At 45.0% G+C, this 21,911-nt stretch overlaps 1 protein-coding gene across 5 annotated transcripts in view; it reads left to right on the top strand.

The window, feature by feature from the left end:
• Dock9 (dedicator of cytokinesis 9) overlaps positions 1–16,767 on the top strand; it is a 261,623-nt gene extending 244,856 nt beyond the window's left edge. For all 5 annotated transcript variants that reach the window (XM_028772087.1, XM_028772069.1, XM_028772053.1 and 2 more), the window contains 5 exons: positions 3,672–3,882; positions 9,001–9,191; positions 12,393–12,493; positions 12,926–13,064; positions 15,465–16,767. In XM_028772087.1, the coding sequence (XP_028627920.1) occupies positions 3,672–3,882; positions 9,001–9,191; positions 12,393–12,493; positions 12,926–13,064; positions 15,465–15,587 (765 nt within the window). In that variant the 3' untranslated portion in view covers positions 15,588–16,767. The remainder of the gene's footprint in view (positions 1–3,671; positions 3,883–9,000; positions 9,192–12,392; positions 12,494–12,925; positions 13,065–15,464) is intronic.
• Positions 16,768–21,911: the final 5,144 nt, after the last annotated feature.

Here is a 21,911-nt window from a genome sequence, read left to right as displayed (position 1 = left end):
CCATGAGTTCAAGGCCAGCCTGACCTGTGTAGCCAGACCTTCCCTGTCTTTAAAAAATAAAAATCCAGCCATGTGCTTGGTCTTTCCAACAATGAAAAGCTCTGCTTCTTTCTAAGGAGTGAGTCCATAACTCTTTATTCCTGAATCCTCTTCTGGCTGCATTCACTCCCTGAGACCCCCTTGTCGCGAGCAGGGTCTCTTATCTATTAAGAGCAAGGGGTTTGAATCCCCCGCGGGGAGAGGAGCGACAGGTCCTGCTCCACTCAGGGATCGTATACTGGATTTGACTGTGAGTTCATCAGCTCCTCGAGAGGGAAGAGAGTACGCCAAGAGACAGAGAGTTTGTGGAATTCAGTTGCTTCTTTAATGATAATGCACAGCAAGCAAACACAAACACAAATGCTAAGGTTATTGCTACAACAAGATATTGTCACATTTACTATAGGTTGCCTCTAACAATATGCCTAATAAGTTGCTAATAAGTTGCTAATTACCAAAGAAATAAGCATAGCAATAGACAAGTCATTCATTCATGGATTATACGACCTGAGTCCTTATGTTGGTTTTGGGTTACAGGTCCAGAGTCCGGTAAGGCAGGGTCAGGCTGTGGCTTCCAGATAATTTGACCTCGTAGGGTGCTTGACCACGAAGCTGGAGGCGTTCGTTGTCTCTCGGCTTGAAGTCCAAGCGGAGCTCGACCACGAAGTTGAAGGTGTTGGTCTCTCGGTTAATTCTTTGATGACCGGGTGCTGAGGAGGCTTTGTCCGGAGGATCACGTTAGCCAGTCATGGCTACAAGTGTGATGAAGTGCTTCGGACAGGCTCCTCTTTTATGCTGAATTTGGAGTTACTGATGACGTACATGGAAGATAACCACTCGTGTCTGGTTATCTCAGCACAGCTTCATTTCCAGACTTGCCTTTACAAGTACCAGACATGTCCAGACATGTCTTACAAGTTTCCTATTACAAAATGGAGTTGGTCCTGTTTAAGGGCCTGCTCCTTACACCCCTCATTTTCTCCCGTCTCATGCTCAGATAAGTAGGGAGCTATGGAAAAGTCGAGGAAAGCAGCAGGGATGACTTAGCTGGATTCTGGATGAGGCAGAGGACAGGACAGTCCCTCCTTTGCTCCTCTGTATGCTGGCTCCTTCCTGCTTTGACTGAACTAGTGGACTGCTGGGATGTTTCCAGACCAGTTTTTCTAGAGGCTGATCTTCTGTTGTAGGCAAGGGACCAGAGACGAGGACTCAGCTCGCAGCCACGGAGACTTGGGGCTTCTTGCCCCATGCTCCTCCCACCACTGGCTTAAGGTTCCATGTTGGTCCTCTGTGGGCTTCTCAAGGCTGTGTTGATTTCTGTGTACCTCACCTGTAGAGTCCTGGGTTAGCACACTCCACTCCACCAAGAACAGTGACACCTCCAAAAGACAGTCTCCAAGAGCTCCCTAAAATATCCCCCCTGCTCCTGCCTTCTGAATTCCTGTAGTCTAATATTCGATGTCGTGTTAAGCTAGTGGCATAAGGAGATGAAGCGTCCTGTCTTACTAGATGTCTTACCAGGCCTTAATCATTAAGAACCACCATCCAGGGGCCAGAGAGATGGCTCAGTCATTAAGAGTGGTGGCTGCCCCAACAGAGGACCCAGTTCAATTCCTAGCACCCACACAGCAGCTTGCAGCTGCCTGCAACTCTTATTCCAGGGGATCTGATGCCCTCTTCTGACCTCCACAGAGACCAGGCACACACATAGTGAACAGAGAGACATGCAAGACAAAACGTTCATACAATAAAAGTAGAACAAAGATACAATTTAAAAAAAAAAACTTCCAAAACGTTTTGCCCTGTAAGGCTTCTTGTGGGAATAGTCCTGTGAAAGCAGAGAGGCAGCTTCCAGGTTCAGCCCTTCGCCCAGGCTCCCCATTCTTCTTCTTCCCATTTACAGTGTGGCCATTGGACCTGCCCTGTTGTAGAACCCTCCTCCTCTGTCCACCACCAGTGCTCCCTCTGCCTTTTAATTGATTTTGCTAAAGGAAGTCGGCTTTAATCCATTAAAATGCAACTGTGTGATGGTCAAGCCAGGCAGATGCTCAGTGGGTGAAGGAGCTTGCACACAGGCCTGAGAGTTCAATCTCTGGATCCCAGGTGCCTGGAGAGAACCAGCTCCAAAGAGCTGTTCTCTGAGCTCTACACACATGTGCCATGCACACATGTACCTGCACATACACATACACACACACACAGGCACACACACAAACATGCACAAACAGACAGTAACATAAATAAAAAGTACAATTATGGTAAATTTCTATGGATTTTCATAGCCTTCAGCACTAGACACTTTCCTGCTGTTTTCTGTCTTGTTCAAGCGTATGCAGAGCAGTGAGAGCGTCTGGCTGCCCTGAACACTGCTCATGCCTTTACCTCCATGGCTATTTTATTGCTCTGGGTAAATTACAATTAGAACGTGCAAAATTGATTTGTCTCACTAATGGAAATCAATTTTTGTCTCTCTGTGGGACATGCCTGTTTAATTTCCCATCGTGTGTGAGATACCAGAGGACCACCAACTCTCACAGTTGGGTCACAGAGTTGTTCATGTGCTGGGTTAATCAGAAAGCAAAGTTACTGTCTAATTGTAAATTAGGTTAATTTGCTCTTGTATTAAATGAATTCATCTGCAGCTGTCGGAGTCTCATTTGATCTGACAACCAGTTAGTAATAATTTAGGGCCTAACATCTGATCCTTATTTTTAAAATAAACCTTTTTTTTCTAGCCAAGTATGTCAAAGTAGTTTAAAAACAAACAAAAATGAAAATGGAGAAATGGAGACTAAGGCAGGGGAGGGTGGTAGACCCTGAGCAAGAGAACTACCAGGGAGGGTTTCTTCAAAGTCTTCCTCAGTGTATTGAAAAAGAAATAATGGGGATTCTAGATTAATCAAGAGTAAAGAGGCAAGGCTGCTGCAGTGACTTAGGAAGTGGACACAGGAGGATCAGGGGTTCAAAGCCACACTGGGCCGTGTGAGACCCTGTTGAAAGCAAGGTGGGTGGGGAGGCAGGATGGGAAGAAAAGGAAGGAAGGGAGGGAGGAAGGGAGGGAGGGAGGGAGGGAGGGAGAAGGAGTGAGGGTCAAAAAAAAACCAGAGTCACTTAAATGTGAGGTGTTGTCATTGTCTAGACACTTGTGAGGGAGTTAGATGGCCTGGGTAGAATTATTGTTGTCTAGGACCATAATGCATTGTGTTCATAGAGAAAAAGGTTCCCACTTTTAGGAAAAAAGTAGGTGATATGTCGTGGTGTGTAGTGTTTCCTTTGATATGTGTATATGTGCATGGTGCGTGTATACATGTATAAGTGTGCTTATGAAAGTCTGAAACAAGGTATATCAACACATGGATGAAGATGTTGTGATGAAACCCATTACCTTGTTTGCTAACCTAAAAGATCAATTTAAAACTGTCTCCACACATATGTGTGCATATGGACACAAATCTTCTTGAAACAAATACAGCAGTATGGTAGCAGCATTGACCCTGGTGGTAGATATGTGGGTGTTCTTTTACTACTTTTTCCAGCCTTTCTAAATTTTTCTCAAAATGTTTTCTAATTAGAAGTTTAGGCTAGGAAGATACCCAGGGATAGCACCTGACTTGTTGCTTGTTGGATTAAAGGTCAACCCAAAGGATCTGGATTCCAAGTTTGCTTACATCCAGGTGACCCATGTGACCCCGTTCTTTGATGAAAAGGAGTTACAAGAAAGGAGAACGGAGTTTGAACGATGTCACAACATCCGGCGTTTCATGTTTGAGATGCCCTTCACACAGACTGGGAAGAGGCAGGGTGGCGTGGAGGAGCAGTGTAAGCGACGGACCATCCTGACAGGTGAGTCTTCCTCTCTCCAAGCACACAGCTCTTCCATTTAGCTGGTTACTAAAATTAAACCAAAGGCGGGCGCTGGCTCAGTGGCTGAAAGCACTTTCTGTTCTTCTACAAGGCCCAGGTTCAGTTCCCAGAGAACCCATATGGTAACGTACAAACATCTGTAACTCCAGTCCCAGAAGTCTGAGGGGATTTGACACCCACCCTCGTCTGCCTTTCTCTGGCACTGGGCACGCACAAAGTGCACATACATACAGGCCGAAAAAAGACTCATCGTGTAAGAATAAATAAACCCTAAAGAATTAAAGTAAGCAAACTCAGGATATGGGGCAGAGAAATGGCCCAGCAGTTAAGAGTGCTTGACCACTCTTCCATAAGGTTGAGTTCCCAGTACCCAGAGCAGGCTGTGACAGTTCCCTGTACTGCCCTCTCCACTGGTTCTGATGTCCTTTTCTGGCCTTGTCAGGTACAGACATGCTCATATACATACTCATCTATAGACACACGCATGCATACAGATCCAGACATGCGCATGTGCACTCGCTCAAGGTAAAAAATAAAAATAAACTCAAGAGAACATCATACAGCATTTTTTTTTTTTTTACAATTTCTGTGAGAGAAATGAGATGGTTTAAATCACACAGAAGCTTACGTTTACAAAGCTTCCCACTCTTCCATTTAAGGAAATCTGTAATGCATTAGCCGATCTCCATCACAAGGATGGGCCTCTCTCAGCACACATTTGGTGTCGCTAGTGTGCACCTGAGTGGCAGGTCCTCACCGACTAAGAAAACTGTTTCTAGGTGATTCGTTCTTGTGATTACCAGTTTCAGTACTATCTGTACAGTGATAACAACCTCACTTTTGATTTCTTAAGTCAGCATTTCTCATTTTGTTCCGGAGCCACCAAGGTCAGCCACTCCTGGGAATTTGAACTGAAGATTCCCAGGCTCTACCTACCCTACCCCTTAAATCTGCTGAATCAGAAACCAGGGATGGTACCCAAGCTCCTGTGCCTGCAAGCACTCCAGGAGATTCTGGGCGCATGCTCAGAGCTGGGAACTTCTCTAAGGGGAAAAAAACCAGCTCACTGCTGAGCTGGGTATTTATTTTATGGTGAATCTTGGTTCATAACAGGGTGTTCTCCCTGGGTACATACTCTTCCGGTTACTCTTATGGTTCACATTTGTTACATTTTAGATTAGATAAAGAATGTGAGCTAAGCTCTATCACCACAACAGAGGACAAAGAGTAACTGGCTTCAAAAAGAGGTGCAACAGACACAGCCACGTTGGTTCTGAGAATACCCACTCAGCACACCTTAAGGGCCGAGGAAGTTAAGTGCCTGGCGTGGGGCTCCTACAGACCTGGGTCACTGTCTCACTGTGTGAACTCGGAGAGATTGCCAGACCTCCCTGTGCCTTCATCTCATTGTGTTAAATAATCCTGTGAAGTACAGACAGGAGAGGAGAGAGTGCGCTTAGGGTGGGCAGATCTCACCCACCATTGAACTTTACCTTTAGGGTTGATGGTGAGCAGAAGGGAAGCATGCCAGAGACAGTGTAGCCAGAGACAGTGGTATCTCCAGAGACAGTGTAGTCAGAGACAGTGGTGTAGCCAGAGACAGTGGTGTAGCCAGAGACAGTGGTATATCCAGGCACAGTATAACCAGAGACAGTGGTATATCCAGAGACGGTGGTATATCCAGAGACAGCGTAGCCAGAGACAGTGGTGTAGCCAGAGACAGTTGTAAGGTTTGTGCTGAAATACCTAAAAGTGTGGAAAGGATAGCTAACCAAGACAGAGTACAGAGCTAGACAAAACTTTTTTATATAAAAGCCACTGACTGCATGTAGACCTCATAGCAAACCTTTAAAGAAACACACACCGCTTTGGAGACTTTGAACTAGAGTTTCTTTCTAGTTACTGAGCCTCTGGTTCCTTCCACTGTATTATGGCAAACCTGACCTTTGGCCTAGCAAGTTGTAGGGGAGTCCTGGCCTTCCCTGCCCTCTGCACACAGGAGGCTTACCTTTCTGCACAGTTTCCAGTTGTGATCCAATTACCTGAAAAAACTTCATAGTTGCCCCCTCCCTGGCCCCCCTGGGTGGATGTTTCTGGACCTCCCTCCTTTCTTCTCCTGCTCCACTCAGATTGGAAACACCTTCTGTTCACCCTCGTCTGCTGTACACTTGACACACACATTCTCTGTCTTCCTGAAGGGCCACACGTGCATGGGCCTTGTGTGTACTTACTATGCAGTGGCTTCCCTGCCTGACTGTCCACCTTCCAGGGCCACTTTGTTCCCATATAGTCTTCGAGGCAGTGATGCACACTGAGCTGTGTTCCCCAAGATGAGGTCTATGCCCTTGTGCCCTCACATCTCAGCAAGAGAAGACAGCAGACGGTCAACACGGGGCATTAGAGCATGCCACACGTGCTGATAGACACGGAGGGAATCAGGAACATGGGGTCTGAGGGCAGGGTACAGTTTAATGGGGTGGATCTCATTGAGAATGTGACATTTGAGAGAGGGTGGCCAGAATATATGTGTTTGGAAACTCTGGGGATTAAAGGGCTAGAGCCAGGGTATGTGAGAGAGAGGAGACAGGGTAAGGCCAGCAAGAATACCAGGGCACTGGGACCTGCTGGACCTGGGCACAGACCTGGAGTTTTCTCTGAATAGTATCCTGCCTGTGACCCCCTTGAAGTCTGGTTCCTGTCTAAGAAGCAGTAGTCAGGACCTAACCCTGAGTAGGGTCAGGTGAATCATGGATGCTTCACACACCAACCCTGGAGTTGGCTTTCTCTCTGAAGTAATAGTGCTACCTCACCTGTCACATGCAAGGACAGCTGAGATCAGAACACCAATTCCCTGGCATTGTGCAGTGATGTCACATGCAAGGGCAGCTGAGGTCGAAACACTGATTCCCTGGCAGTGTGCAGTGATGTCACATGCAAGGACAACTGAGGTCAGAACACCAATTCCCTGACATTGTGCAGTGATGTCACATGCAAAGGCAGCTGAGGTCAGAACACTGATTCCCTGGCAGTGTGCAGTGATGTCACATGCAAGGACAGCTGAGGTCGGACCACTGCTTCCCATGCAGTGTGCAGTGATGTCACATGCAAGGACAGCTGAGGTCAGAACACCACACCGCTTCCCTGGCAGTGTGCAGTGATGGTCAGTTCTTTTTTAAAGAGAGAAAGGAGGATTCCTTTGTGCAAGGAAGATCTGTCAGCCCTGTATTTGTCACATAAAAGCTGTGGTGTCCACAGGACACACAGAAATTTCAGAAAAGATCTCCATACTAGAAACATTTCTGAAACTAGAATGTGACCATGGAGGACGTCTTCCCAGCTTTGTCCAGTCACTGATGCCCCTCGGGATGGGCAGCTGGCCCCATTTCCCTGTGATAAGTCTGTCCTGCGTAAACTCTCCCTAGCCATTTACTCAAGATTTCAAATATAACTTCTCTCATCTTTTGCTTGTTAAAAAATAAAATAAGCGGGCCAGCTATGGTGGTACACACCTTTAATCTCAGCATTCCAGAAGCAGATCTCTGTGAGTCCAAAGCCAGCCTGATCTGCAAAGTGAGTTCTAGGACAGCCAGGTCTCTGAAGTAAGAATTTGACCCACAGAAACAAAAATAAGTAAGGTTGTGGAAGATGGTTCAGTGGGTAGCAGAAGCCTGTGTGTAGGCTTGATGACCTCAGTTTGACACCTGGATCCCACAAGGTGGCAGGAGAGAACTGACTCCCAAGAGTTGTTCACAGAGGAACACACATGCCATATGTGCACCTGCACATGAGCACAGTTAAAAAATAAACTTTTCAGGTAACGAGTGCACATCTAGTGGCAAATGAGAGTATTGCAGGTTTTCCTGCAACAAGATAGAAATGCTAAACCCTTGAATAAGAGCCTATTTATTTATTAGTTAAGTTAGTTAGTTTGTTTAATGTGTATGAGTACTTTGCCTGCATCTATACATGTGTATCGTGTGCATGCCTGGAACCTAAGGAGATCAGAAGAGCGCGTCGGATCCCCTGGAATTGGATTTACAGATGGGTGTGAGCTGCCATGAATGCTCTAACTCACTGAGCCATCTCTCCAGCCTCCCATTGTTGTTGTTGTTGTTGTTATTGTTGTTATTGTTGTTATTATTATTATTATTAATTGTTCATTGTTAAGCTGCTTGGTGTTATATGGTCAGGTGTCTTGTTAAAAATAGAAACAGTATTTATTATCTTTTAGTGGGAAAGTGTGAGAAACAGTAAATATTTTTCCATTTCTTGCCACTGGAAGTTTTAAAGCACCTTTCCACTGGAACAGTGGTTCTCATCATTTGAGATTTAACGGTTCCTGAAATGCTTTGTTTAGAAGTTTATTCTCCTGTTTTTGTTTCCCTCAACCCCATTAGTATTTTAGGTTTAGAAAAATTTGTCATGTGATTCAACTTTCTTCAGAGGAAAGTGAATTTTCTCAAAGATATCTCATGGCACTTTACTTTTACTTGATCTGCTCAAAACTGGTTATGTTTTAGAAGCCGTCTGATCCTATTCGTATGGATCTCATAGCTTCCAAGGAGGCTTAGGGCACTTATAGATAAGAAAGTAAACAAGGAGGAGTGAAAGAGATTTGTTTACAAAGACACACTTTACATGTTCAAGGGATAGCAAGTCACCAATTCTGTTTACCTTATGATACGACCCATCATTAAACACATGAAAGGGCCAGAGAGATGGCTCAGTGGCTAAGAGCACTAGCTGGTCTTGCATACGACCCGAGTTTGTTTCCCAGCACCCACAGGGTGGCTCACAACACCTGTAACCCCAGTTCAGAGGATCTGGTGCCTTCTGGCTTCTCAGGGCAGTGAGCACACACTGTGCACAGACATACATGAAAGCAAACCATTCATACATATAAAGCTAGAAGTAAGTAAAACCTGAAGCATACAGTATTAAAAAGGAAGAAAGTCCCAGCTCCAAAGAATATTAGCATATGACTCTGGCAAGTTCTGAGTTTTTTTATCTGTAAAACAGGCATGATAATTACTTTCCCTCGGCAGTAGGAAGGACATTTAGACTCTGGCATGACTCTGGGCTCCCGTTCCTCTGCAGCAATACACTGCTTCCCCTACGTTAAGAAGCGGATCCCCGTGATGTACCAGCACCACACTGACCTGAACCCCATCGAGGTGGCCATCGATGAAATGAGCAAGAAGGTAGCCGAGCTCCGCCAGCTTTGCTCGTCGGCCGACGTGGACATGATCAAGCTACAGCTCAAACTGCAGGGCAGTGTGAGCGTCCAGGTGAGCCGAAGAGCCCTTGCAGTAGAGGGGTTTCCCTTCAGCTTGTAGGCTGCAGTCTCTTCACACCAGCAAGATCTGTCCTACCTGCCTGGCTCACCAGGAACTTCCCAATTTCCCTGGTGCTTTACCTTCCATTATCAGAGGGAGCAGTAGCCTTACCTGCCCCCAGTCCTGCCTACAACTGGTAACCTTACTGTGAGCTGTCTGCTAGAGACAGTGCATTCCTCGTGGCACCCTGACTTTTCAGTGACTCGGAGAATGTTGATTCCTGGTTGCCAAGATATTCTTACAGCCTAAGATGGATAGCAGTAAATTTTCCCATAAACCACTGGTTTCTAGTTTCCATGGAAATTGCGCCTAAAATAATACCTTGAATTTCACCTTCACCATGGCTTTTTAGTTATTAGAAGGTCTTCGTTTTAATTTAGCCCAATCAAGTTAAGTGTGCTGGTAACGTTTTTAGAATTCATTTCGTTTTGAGGATTTCATATGAGGACTGTATTTACATCATCCTTCCCAGCTCTTCCCATGGCCATTCCTCCTCAGATCCAGGATCCCTCTGTCACACACACAGACACACACAGACACACACAGCCTGCTGAAGCTATTCAGTGTTGCATGTGAGTGTGTGTGTGTACACGTGCGTGCACATGTGTGTGTTTAGGTCAGGGGCTTGTCCCCGGAGAAGGAGGAATCTTCCTCTCTCAGTGCCTGTAGCTCTTCATCTAGGGTGGGGCCTCATGGGAGTCTCCATTAGTGTTGGCTTATATGCTGGTGTGTCATTTTTCAGGTCTGATTTTAGACAGTCACACTGTTGAGATTGTTACAGGGACACTACTGGTAGTTTTATTGGTTGATTGATTAATAATTGATTGTCCTTTAGAGAAATGCATGGCACGTGTGGTGACACCTGTAATGATGCATCGCTGTTTGTGAAAATTTATCAAGTTATATACTTAAATGTTCTTTTTTAAAAATTATTTCAGATAGTTAACTAGGTAACAGGCAGATTTTAAGTCAACTTCCTGAGGTGACCAGCTTCATACATACATAAGGAATTCAAGTACCTGTCTGTCCCTCCGTGTACCTCTAGAGTTCATAGTTTTCCCATCCAAGTTTAGTCTATGAAGGCTACACCTACGTGTACTGTGTAAGTTTAGCATCTGGGACTCAGTTTCCAAAATCAGTTTTAGTCTCTGTCTGTTCAAATGCACACGTGAGAAACCATGAGGTTTTTTTGTTGTTGTTGTTGTTTTTGGTTTTTGGTTTTTGGTTTTTGGTTTTTGGTTTTTCAAGACAGGGTTTCTCTGTGTGGCTCTGACTGTCCTGGAACTCACTCTGTAGACCAGGCTGGCCTCGAACTCAGATATCTGCCTGCCTCTGCCTCCCACGTGCTGGGATTAAAGGTGTGTGCCACCACTGCCCGGCGGAACCATGAGTTTTGAGCTAGTATTTTACCAAATTGTCATTGACCACCAAAGTATCTATAGATATTTTTAGTCACTCTCTCATATCCTACAAGCTTAAATGCCAAAGGGAATATCAACCATTCAAGCAACATCATGACTGTACAACAGGGACAGAGATTTTATTAAAATACCCAGTCACCTTAGAGAACAATGACACCCATGCTGAAATGAAAATTTGAAGTTCACAAGGGTGCCCACCTGGATAATGGAGCAGAGGCCAAAGGAAGTTAGCTCTCTTTCCTCTCAGTGTTTCAAGGGACTCCAAGGGGCTCCAAGGGGCTCCCTGAGGATCCCTGAGGATCCTAGAGGCTCCCAAAGGCTCCCAGAGGCTCCCAGAGGCTCCCTGAGGCTCCCAGAAGCTCCCAGAGGCTCCCAGAAGATCCCTGAGGCTCCCAGAGACTCCTGGGGACACTGCTTTCTCTGACTCCTTGGCATGGCTCACCAGGATCTTACTGGATTATATTTGGCATACTCTTGGCAGCCTTCCTCTCTGTGTCTGTTTAAAACTGGCTGTCTTTTCACACATCAGATAGTCTTTGAGTTGTTTTCCCATTAGCTTGATTTCCACATGGCCTGATGCAGAGCTGCCACATTCAGTCACCATGGGAAGTTAGCACTCCATCGCCAAGGCCTTGCATCCGACACCGGCTTCTGCCTCCCTGTGTCCCCATAGCTGCAGTGAAGTCCCCTGGCTCAGTTCTGAGAGTGCTGCACAGTCCTACACATGACACATCAGAGTTTTGTGCCAGCAGCATTCCCTTCCTTGCCTTCTAAGCCCACCAGACCTTTCCAGAAGAGATTGGGCAGTTCTTCCCTGAGCTCTCTGAGGCTCCTGGAATGTTGTCCCAGGATCTAGCTTCTGTCTCCTTATTCCTGTCTTGTGTGGAATACCAACTCCAGGGAACTCTAGTTGGCTGGTTGAGAACTGGCAGCATCCTGCCAAGTTGCTGAATGTTGATAATCTTTCATCTCCAGCACAACTCAACTGAGTCAGCAAGACAGTTTGCCTGTGGCTGCCTGTACCACCCATGAGATGAACAATGCTTTGGTTTTGTTTCATGGCTGTAGGAGCTGGGAATATGGCTCAGTCAATAAATTCCTTGCTGTACAGGCTGAGTTCAGATTGCCAGCCCCCCTGGGGAGACAGAGTCAAGAAGGCCCCTAGTTCACCACTGTCTGGGAGATCTAATCTATTCAGTAAGAGGATCTGTCTCAAAAAAAAAAAAAAAAAAGGGGAGGGTGATAAAGACATGCCTGACCTCTGGTTTACATGTAAACACATGCACATAGACACTCATACGTGCACACACAAGAACACTGCCCTATTGGTTCATTTCTCACCAGGTTCATCTGTTAGTTCAGTATAATGTAGAACCAACTCCAGTGTCTAAAACCCTGTTTGAAGGAACCTTCCTCGTGGATTTGGAGGCCTGGGCTCTGGTGTTACATGCTGGTTTCTCAGACCTGAGTAAATGCATTCATTCCTTATGCTGGTTTCCTCTTACATAAAATGAACCATCACACGACCCCGAGGATGGCTTAGGTGATGGGATCCAGCAGGGTATCATGATATAACTGAGTTTAAGGTTTGTTTTTCTTGGCCTTCATGTAACATGAAGGTGATCCTGAGTGACTCACTTAAACAGCCTTTGGACTCTGTGGCAACAAACACAAATAAATAATAGTGGCCAGTTTTCTTCTAACATTGTATCAAACCTTTGCTCTTTGCCAGGTCAATGCTGGTCCGCTAGCATACGCCCGAGCCTTCCTCGATGACACCAACACAAAAAGATACCCTGACAATAAGGTGAAGCTGCTGAAGGAAGTTTTCAGGTAAAGCACACGGAAAGACTCTCTTTAAAAAATGTATCCATCTCTCTGTGTTTGTCGGCTTAAAGTTACTGTAACAAACAGCTGAGGCAATTTGCTTATAAAGAGGAAAGGTTGTCTGGGGCCTGTGGTGGGGAGTGTGTAGCAAAAGTCGCTTGTGTACCAGCCAGGAAGCAAAAATAAATGAGGAAGGGTCTTGAGTCCTACAACCCCCTTCACTGGCATGTCACCAGCACCCTTCAGATTTCCCACTGGGTCCCACCTCCAAAGACGCCATCACCCACCAATAGCACCACACTGGGGACCACACTTAACAAAGGACGTCTGAGGGTGTTACAGAGCAAAACCATAGCACTGGTCTGGTTCAAGAGCAATGTTTCCAGCTGGACCAACGTCCCCCTTCTTCTTGCCTTCCTCCTCTCTCACCTCACTCAGACAATTTGTGGAGGCTTGTGGTCAAGCCTTGGCAGTGAACGAGCGTCTGATTAAAGAGGACCAGCTGGAGTACCAGGAAGAGATGAAGGCCAACTACAGGGAGATGGCCAAGGAGCTCTCTGACATCATGCGTGAGCAGGTAAATACCACGCTGGCCTGGGCAGCATTGGGGGATGCTGGGGTCTGGAATACTCCTGATAGTAAGTTAAGCCTTCCGATATTCTAGAATTATCATTTCTGGAGAAAAAAAAAAGTGTAACATACCATACCTGCAGTACTAACCCAGATTATTTAGAAAAACAACCAGCTAGTGCCCTTAGGACACCTTAAGCAGTTGGGGGAGGGGCAGTGTCTTTCTCTGTGTCTTCTCAGCTTCGCCTTGGCCTACCCAAGCAAGGCAGAGAAATCACATGCATGCTGTGCTTACAGCTTCCTCTGACAGAACAGGGCTGATCAGCCTGGTTTGTTGTCTGTTGCAGTAGGTATCTTTTGTCATTTAAAAAAAAAAAAAAAAACGTGAGATTGTTCCAGGTGAACAGTGGTCACCCCAGGAGAACACACAGGGCGCCTCACTCCATGGGCATCCTTCCTGAGTCTCTCATGCTTTCTGTCCTTCCCACGTGAATCCCCCATGTGGTCCCAGCAGGCATCAGAGGACACCTCTGGCCAGGGTGTCAAGCAGACATCCAAGGGCAACGTGCACATCAGGTCGAGTCGATGTACCTATTACATTAGCTCCTGGATCTCACACACACCCTGTCTGTCGCCTGAGTTATTGTCTCTGGTCTTGCAGAATGGAGGCTGGGACTTTTTGTCAGCCTGCTTTGTCACATGATAACTGGACATTTCTTCTTTTTTTTTTTTTGAGAATTTCATGTTATGGACACTATAGTTATACCTACCTCCCCCACCAGTGTCTGTCTATCTGTCTCTGTCTCTCTCTCTTTCTCTCCCTCTCTCTCTCTCTCTCCCTCTCTCTCTCTCACTCACACTCTCACACCCACACACACCTTCTCAAACTCATGGCTCCTTATTCTTTACTTACCACTGTTACATAAGTTTGTAACATAAATTTGTAAACCCAACTTGCCGAGTCCATTCGGTGTTGTTCCTACGTGTAGTGTTTAGAGCTGACAGCTGGGATTAGAGAACCTGTCAGGAGCTTATCAGGAAAAAACAGATTCTCTCCTTCTCAGCAAACATTAACTGTCCCTAGCTCTTCATCTAAGGATGGTCTTGTGAGATTCCCCCATCCCGGTTAAGATATCAGTCAGTGTTGTTGTTTCTCGGATCTTGTTTAGGCAACCAGCCACGTTGTTATGATACCATGGGGCCGCTTCCCTGTCTTACATAGAAGACCCCATCCTGTAGCATCCTGTAGCAGACCTCATCTTCTGGTTCTTACGATATTCCCCCGCTCTGTGTGTCGAGCCCAGGTGTAGAGGTTGTGTAGGAGATGCCTCAGTTGGGGCTGTGCAGAACTAACCTCATTATTTGATCTTTAACATCCTTGCTTTTTCTTTCCCTCCTCCACGCCACATGTGCTCAGATGGGATGGTAATGCCATTTCTTTTATTTTTCTGATAAACTGTCTCCCCTAACCTGAATCCGTATGGTTCTGACCAAGGTTGAGCAATTGTGGGTTTGTGCCCATGCAGTAGAAAGCCTCGCTTCTGAACATTTTTAAAAGTAGAAAAATTGGAAATGATTAAATCATTAATGCGTGAATAATTAAGCACAAAGGAGAGGAGAGGCTCATGAGAACAAACTGCTGGAAAAAGCTTGAGATCTTTTCCTCGGCACCTCTAGATTCCTATAGGACGGAGCGCCTGATCAGTGGGCACCAGCAGTCAGTGTCAAGAAAGACAGAAGTAGAGAGCATGGTAGGCTGGATCTATTAAGCTCCAAGACTGAGCAGATAATAACTGCAGTGGTCTCTAAATGTCTGTTGTCACAGCCTCTGAAGATTAAACCCTTTGGAGTCCATGCATAGAAAGAAATGTGGCCTGGCTTAGTGCCTTTGGTCTTTCCAGAGCTGCATGGGTCTATTCCTCTGAGCCTCCATGCAGGCAGAGATCAAATCCCACCCAATCCTTTCCTCTAGAGATCAAATCCTACCCAGTCCTTTCCTGGTCCTGTTTGCCTCTCAGAGGCCCTTAAGTCAGTAAGACCTGAGAAAAGGAGATGGAAGAGAAAGACAGATAGTCCAAGTTTACTTCCAAAGGTTTTTTTCAGGAGATAAGACTAGTTCGTGTCTCAGTGGAGTTGAGAGAGAGACCTCAGATCTGGGAAGTCTAGAAGGCTCCCGAATCATTAAGTTGAGTAGGAAACAAAGCGAGTTCTTTTAGATGTCCTCCTTATGATCTGATTGGAAGGCGGGCATTGGTAGCTAAGCTAAACCATCTATGCAAACTGCCGAAGCCCAAGCCTAGCTGGGCGCACCTTTCTCCAGAATGACGGCTGGATGGGGAGACGAGATGTCACCTGAGGTGGCTGGCTGCCATTTCACGTGGATAACTCTGTCTTTCTGTACCTCGAGATTTGCCCCCTGGAGGAGAAGACAAGCGTGCTACCAAATTCCCTGCACATCTTCAATGCCATCAGCGGAACACCAACGAGCACAGTGGTTCAAGGGTTGACCAGCTCGTCCTCAGTTGTGTGATTTTTACCTCATGAACCACGTGTGGGGACATGCTTTGTCATGTGCAAACTCAGGATGACTTCTAGAGCTAATCACTGGTGTGGCCAAGCACAGGAAGAAGCCATGGGGAATGGGAGAGAGAAAGAGCCTGGTGATATTTAAAAGCAGATTTTATAGGAGTCGGGGAAGGTGCACATATTTTTTTAAATCTCACTGGCAATATTTAGTTTTCCTCATGTCTTAACAGGTGTATGTGGATATTCTTGAGCTGCAGTTCAATTTTATTCTTCTTACAGTGTAGTATTAAAATAAGTGGTTTAAAGGAAAAGAGGGAAAGTGTACTGGGACACCTGTAGCAGGTGTACTGGGACACTTTTGACAGGTGTGCTGGGACACCTGTAGCAGATGCAGCAGCACTGAACCTGGGGCTGGGGACTAAGCTGGAAAAATCTTGAAAATATTTTTCCCCCTGTGGCACATTCGGGTTGAGTACAAGAACTATTTTTGTGTCTAGTTTTGATGACTGAAGGGAATTGACTATTGTAATTTTTTACTAGCGGATGAGGAGACTTAGAGCCTTTATATTCATGCCTTGTGTTGACAACACGAGCACTTCAGAAGCCGAGTGTGAGCCTAAGCCTAGTCAGCAGCATAGAACCAAAGGCCTGCACTAGCAAACACACCTATGCTAAACCTAAAACCCCGTGTACATACGGACTGTTAATATGCCTCCTCGCTGTGTCCACACACTTACTCCGTTTCTACACTTTTAATATGTCAGCATCCATGTTGAGTTTATTATCTGTGGCCCATTTGTGCTGTTCTCGGTATATGCAAATATGTTGGACTTCACTGTTTATTCTTGTACATAAGAAGTGCAATATGGAGATGTATACAGTCTTTGCTATATTAGGTTTATAAACTGTTTTAAACAAAATTCATCCTTTTGCCAAAATGGTGGAGTATGTGATTGGTAAACCCTAAACCCCGTGATAAGTAGAAGAATAATTTAAAGTTTTCACCATGTTATATTTTCTTTTAAAACTTTAATTTAGTAATTTTATATTTGGGAAAAAATAAAAGTTTTTAATTTAACTGGAATCACTGCCCTGCTGTAATTAAATATCCTGTACCCCAACTGTATTAAAAATAACATTGCTGGTTTTCTGGTAATAAACACTGGATGTTTGTTGTTTGGCAATCCTAAGAAAAGACAGGGTACCTAGTGTGAACTGACATTACATAATTTTCTTTAAAATAAAGAAGAATGTGGGTGGATGCAGTAAGTTGGCAGTTGTTGAAACTGTAGTTGAGTGGATGGAAATCCAAACACCAGGCCTCTGCTTTTCTGGAAGTTTCCATGACACAGATTTCAAAAGGTAGGGTGGGTGTTTGTGCTCTCAGAAGACTTGGGTGACTGTATAGCTGTCTGAGATGTACCAATGACTGCCGGGAAACAGGAGATGCTTCAGTCTGGTTTTCCTCTTTTTGCTGTGTCAGAGCTCACGTCTCTGTCTCCTCCCTGACTTGCTTCTGAGAGGAGCACTCTGGGATACAGTGGTTAGTCATCTCTCCCAGAGATTTTTAGGTAGCAATGATGATATACACCCCACCCTCATGGAAGACCACTGTGATGTGGTAACCCTAAGGACTATGTTGGGTCTGAAACATTCTCTATCAGATCTGAGGTGAAGCTGGAAAGAGACAAGAGATGGTAAAGGGTGTACCAATGCCGCAGAATATCTGGACTCAGAGCTTCAGGAAAGGCTTAGGTTTGCTCAAGTCTCTGACACCCAAGCCCTGTGTCATCAGCCTCAACTCAAACACCATCAAAAGTAGGTTGGAGAACCCTGTCATCAAGCTGGATTTACTAGTCATAAACACCTCATTTCAGAGTCATAAAATTCAAGTCCTGAAAGATAAATAAAAGCCTAGAAAGAGTCCCTGGAAGATAAGATCGTTTGGAAGGCGGCCAACCCTCACTCACTACAAGAGTAGAGAAAGGAACCCTCTCTGTGATGGCCATGGAGATGGACACCCTAATATAGTGGAGGAAAAGCCAGAGGGCATTCTGGTATAGAAAGGGAGTCACCTTTGGTCACTACAGCACAGGGGCAAGGGACAGTGGGGAAGGATAAGGAGGTTTCCTTGGCTGATGAAACATTTCATAGAGTTCATATAAAATAGTTTAATTTTCTTCTAAGAGGACACATTGGGCAGGGAGGATGCTCATAGTATGTACGCTGTAAGTCTGACATTCCGAGTTCAACTCCTCAGAACCACATAAAGGCGAAAAGAGAGAACTCCACAGAGTTGTCTCCAGCCCCCATCCACATGCTATGACACACATGCCCATGTACACCACAAATGCATGTAGAATAATAGCAGCTTCTAAGAACTTATAAAATACTGTTTTCTTAGGGAAAACTGTTGGTAATTACTAGTAAATTTAGAGTATTTACAGAGATTGTACTTTTTTTTTAATTGATGGAGAAGTATACATGACAAAATATGCCCTTTTGGCCATTCACATGTACAGCCAGTAATGGGACATTGATGTTATGCAACCTTCACCCCACCCATCTCCACATCTGTCTCATCTTCCCAAACAGAAACCACATTATCTATGAAAGAATAGCTTCTTAGTTCCCCTTTGAGAAAATTGTTTTTTTAAGTAACTTGTAGGATTAAAACTCTAGTTAGGTCCTTGTTAGGGACACTTGCTGCCTGGGAGTTAAGTAGTATATATAGATTTCTACATGGAAAGCAGTGGCTGAGTGTAGCCAGCCCAGACTGAAGGAAAGCTTACAAGTAACCAAAAAATAAATAAATAACCACGGGTAATGGTTTACTCATGGGGAAGCTCCTAAGTGGAGAAGCATTAACTTCTGTCAGAGAGGATGGCTCATGCCTATGCTCTCAGTGCTTAAGAGGCAGACTCAGGAAGATAGTGAGTGTGAGGCTAGCCTGGGCTACACACACTTGATTGCCTTAATGGGGGTCATTCATGTAAAAGAGGCATGTCAACACAGAAAGCTGTATAGCTTTTAAAAAATTACTAATTACAGAGTGGTCTAGACAATCAACTTGTATACCAAAAGTCTACACACATTTAATATATATATATAATCTGAATCAGATGTGAATAAATACATCCAAGGCTTCTTTTTCCTTTTTTTTTTTTTTTTATGGATCTGTCTGGCACACACTAGGCAAGTCTGTCACTAAGCTGTGACCTCAACTTACTTTTGCTTTTACTTTTCAGGGTTAGAATACTAAAATTTTAGAGCACAACATCATGTTAGAAATGCCACAGGGAATGGGGTTGTAAGACAGACTTGTTCAGTACGGCTTTTTTATAGTTTAATTTCAGAACCAACCTCCTATACCTGTGTTTTTTTTTCATCCACTAATTGAACCAAAAATATTTAAGAAAAATCACTTCTATATTAAAAATGTGTGACCTCATTTCTAATCAATACTTCACACATGTGATAGTTGATCTTGATCTGCATCCTGATTGGATTGAGAGTCACCTAGGCAATCAGTGAGGCACAGCCACCAAGGGGGAAAGACCCACCCTGAATGTGGGTGCCATGTGCAATCCACAGGGCCTAACTGGAACAAATACAGAAACTAGGAAGGATCCCACTGTACAAACTAGCCCTCCCTCTGCTCCAAGCTCTTTCACCACAATCTGCCTCACCACAGACTGCGGAGCCATCGAACTATGGCTGACAACCTTGGAAAGTGTGAACTCAAATCCTTTCCCCCATGTTCCATTATGTTCATAGCAACTTTATTCATAATAGCCAGAAACTGGAAACAACCTAGATGTCTCTCATCTGAGGAATGGATACAGAACCTGTGGTATATCTACACAATGGAATACTACTCAACCATTAAAAACAAGGACATCATGAGATTCAAAGGCAAATTGATAGGTCTTGAAAATATCATTCTGAGTGAGGTAACCTAGACCCAAAAGGACATGCATGGTATATACTCACTTATAGCCATAAAGTACAGGGTAACCATGCTATAATCAATACACCCAAAGAAGCCAAATAACAAGGAGGATATAAGGGAGGATGGTTGAATCTTTCTCAAAAGGGGAAACAAAATAGATATCAGAGGTTGATGGAGAAAACAGAGTGGAAGAGGGGATGGGAAGGGGAGCTGATATCTAGGGAGTGCAGGGAAGAAAGAAGGGAGATTGACTGGGGATGGGGGCAATCTCTAGGACATGCCAAAGACCTGGGATGGGGAGAGGCTCTAGAGGGTCTAAGGAGGTGACTCTAGCTGAGATTCCTAGGAGTGGAAGATAGGGATTCTGAAGTGACCACTTCCTATAGCTGGACAGGAGTTTGCCTTGAGTCTCCAAGGAGATTTCTACTCAGACTTTTGAGCAGTACTGAAGCTGGCGAGACTTTGAGGAAGGACTCAGCACCTTCCAGTTGTGTACAGTACAGCAGCATCATATTAGGACTATGCTCAGGCCTTCATTGGAGAGTAAATAAGACTTCAAGTGTTCTCAAACATCAAGATGACAAGGGGTGGTTTTGAGATGACCGCTCTTAATTTCCTCCTTGGTTGGATTGAGATACACACTCTGGGTGGGCCTGTGAGGAGTTCTCGGAGACAGTCACATGTGGAATACCTCCTGAGCAAAAGTCACCCTGAAAGTGACTAGCACCATCCAAAAGGCGGGGGTCCAGATGGAGCCAGAGCACAGACAAAGCCCACAGTGCAGGTGTGCTCTCTCTGCTTCCCGGTGGGCATGAAGAGAGTAAATGTGTTCTACTGTGCCTTCCACTATAATGCCCTGCCTCCCAGCAGACTGAGAACCAATGGAGCCAGCTGACCATGGACTCAGTTTCAGACACTGTGAGCCCAATAAAAGTTCTTACGACTTAAGCTTGTTGACAGTCTCATTCCTGTGTGTTACACATGCCAGTTGCTCTCACACATCACCCTCTCTAAACTGCCTCCCCGCCCTGCCCTGTCTGTCCCCTTCCCACCCACTTCCCTACATATTTTTTTCTCACATTTCTGTTTGTTTTATGACCCACTAAGTTTCACAAGGCCCATCTCTGTAGCTGGGTTTGGAGCTACCCACTGGAGCCTGACGGTCCCAGGAGAGAGTTATACAAGACAGTGACTGTTCCTTTCCAAGAACCTATCACAAGCCAATAGTTCAGCAGCAAGGGTAGAACACTGTTAGCTAGCCGCCATCTGTAATTAGTTGCTGATAGGGCCAGTCTTGTGCAGGCCCTGTACAAGTGACAGCAGCTGCCATGAGTTCATGGTTGTAGGGATTGTACATGCTTAGAAAATAGCGTTTGCAGCCCTTCTCCATATGTTTTAGCTTTTCGTTTTTCTGATTTCCTCATGGGGTGGTATAAATGTACTATTTAAGGCTTAACTCAACTGTCACTTCTTCTCAGCATTCTTGAGTGGCCATGAATCTGCATTCACCACCGTTCACTGCAAAGAGAGACTTCTCTAATTAAGACTGAAGGTGACTTTTGTCTGTGACTGCAGCTCCCAACTTGAGGGTCACGACCCCTTTGGGAGTCAAACGACTTTTTCACAGGGTCATATCAGATATCCTGCATATCAGATATTTATGTTATCATTCATAACAATAGGAAGATTATAAAGGAATGAAATAATTTTATGGCTGGAGACCACCACACCATGAAGAACTCTATTAAAGGGTCACAGTATCAGGAAGGTTGAGAACCATTGGTCTACAGGAATAGACATTAGATATTTAGAGGACAGTTTGGTTCTGTGTTAACTTAGCAATGTTAGTAGTAAGTTCCCCCACTTGACTGTGGCATCCCCATGCCATAAGGTTTGTGTTACAATTGTGGTCATTGTATTTACTTTACAAATATAATTAATAACAACATATAGATGCTCTCTCAGCTTATGAAGGGAGTGTGTCCCAGTAAATCCATCATGTTGAAAACAGATCGGGCCCCTGGAGGGATGGTGGAGCAGCCACTGAGTAGTTCCCCTCTGGAGTTGCAAAGCTCAAGAGATGCCTGTAAATGGGACTGCCAGTGCAGTCTCTGTTTCCTGGTACCCTTGGATCTAAGCAAGCAGGTACCGAAAGCTACAGCTACTGCAGTCCCGCTGATCACCATGCCTCCCCCTGCCAGGATAGACCTCTATTCAGAAGGAACATCACCTCATTAAGTTGCTTCTTTTAAAAAATATTTAGAATTTTATATTAAAGATACTTAAATACAGTCTAAACATTTATTTTTAAATTGTGTATACCTCTCTCTCTCTCTCTCTCTCTCTCTCTCTCTCTCTCTCTCTCTCTCTCTCTCT

The sequence above is a fragment of the Grammomys surdaster genome, unplaced genomic scaffold (genome assembly GCF_004785775.1).
Source record: "Grammomys surdaster isolate TR1022 unplaced genomic scaffold, NIH_TR_1.0 65, whole genome shotgun sequence".
Classification (NCBI taxonomy): Eukaryota; Metazoa; Chordata; class Mammalia; order Rodentia; family Muridae; genus Grammomys; species Grammomys surdaster.
This window is presented reverse-complemented; position numbering and strand designations above follow the sequence as displayed.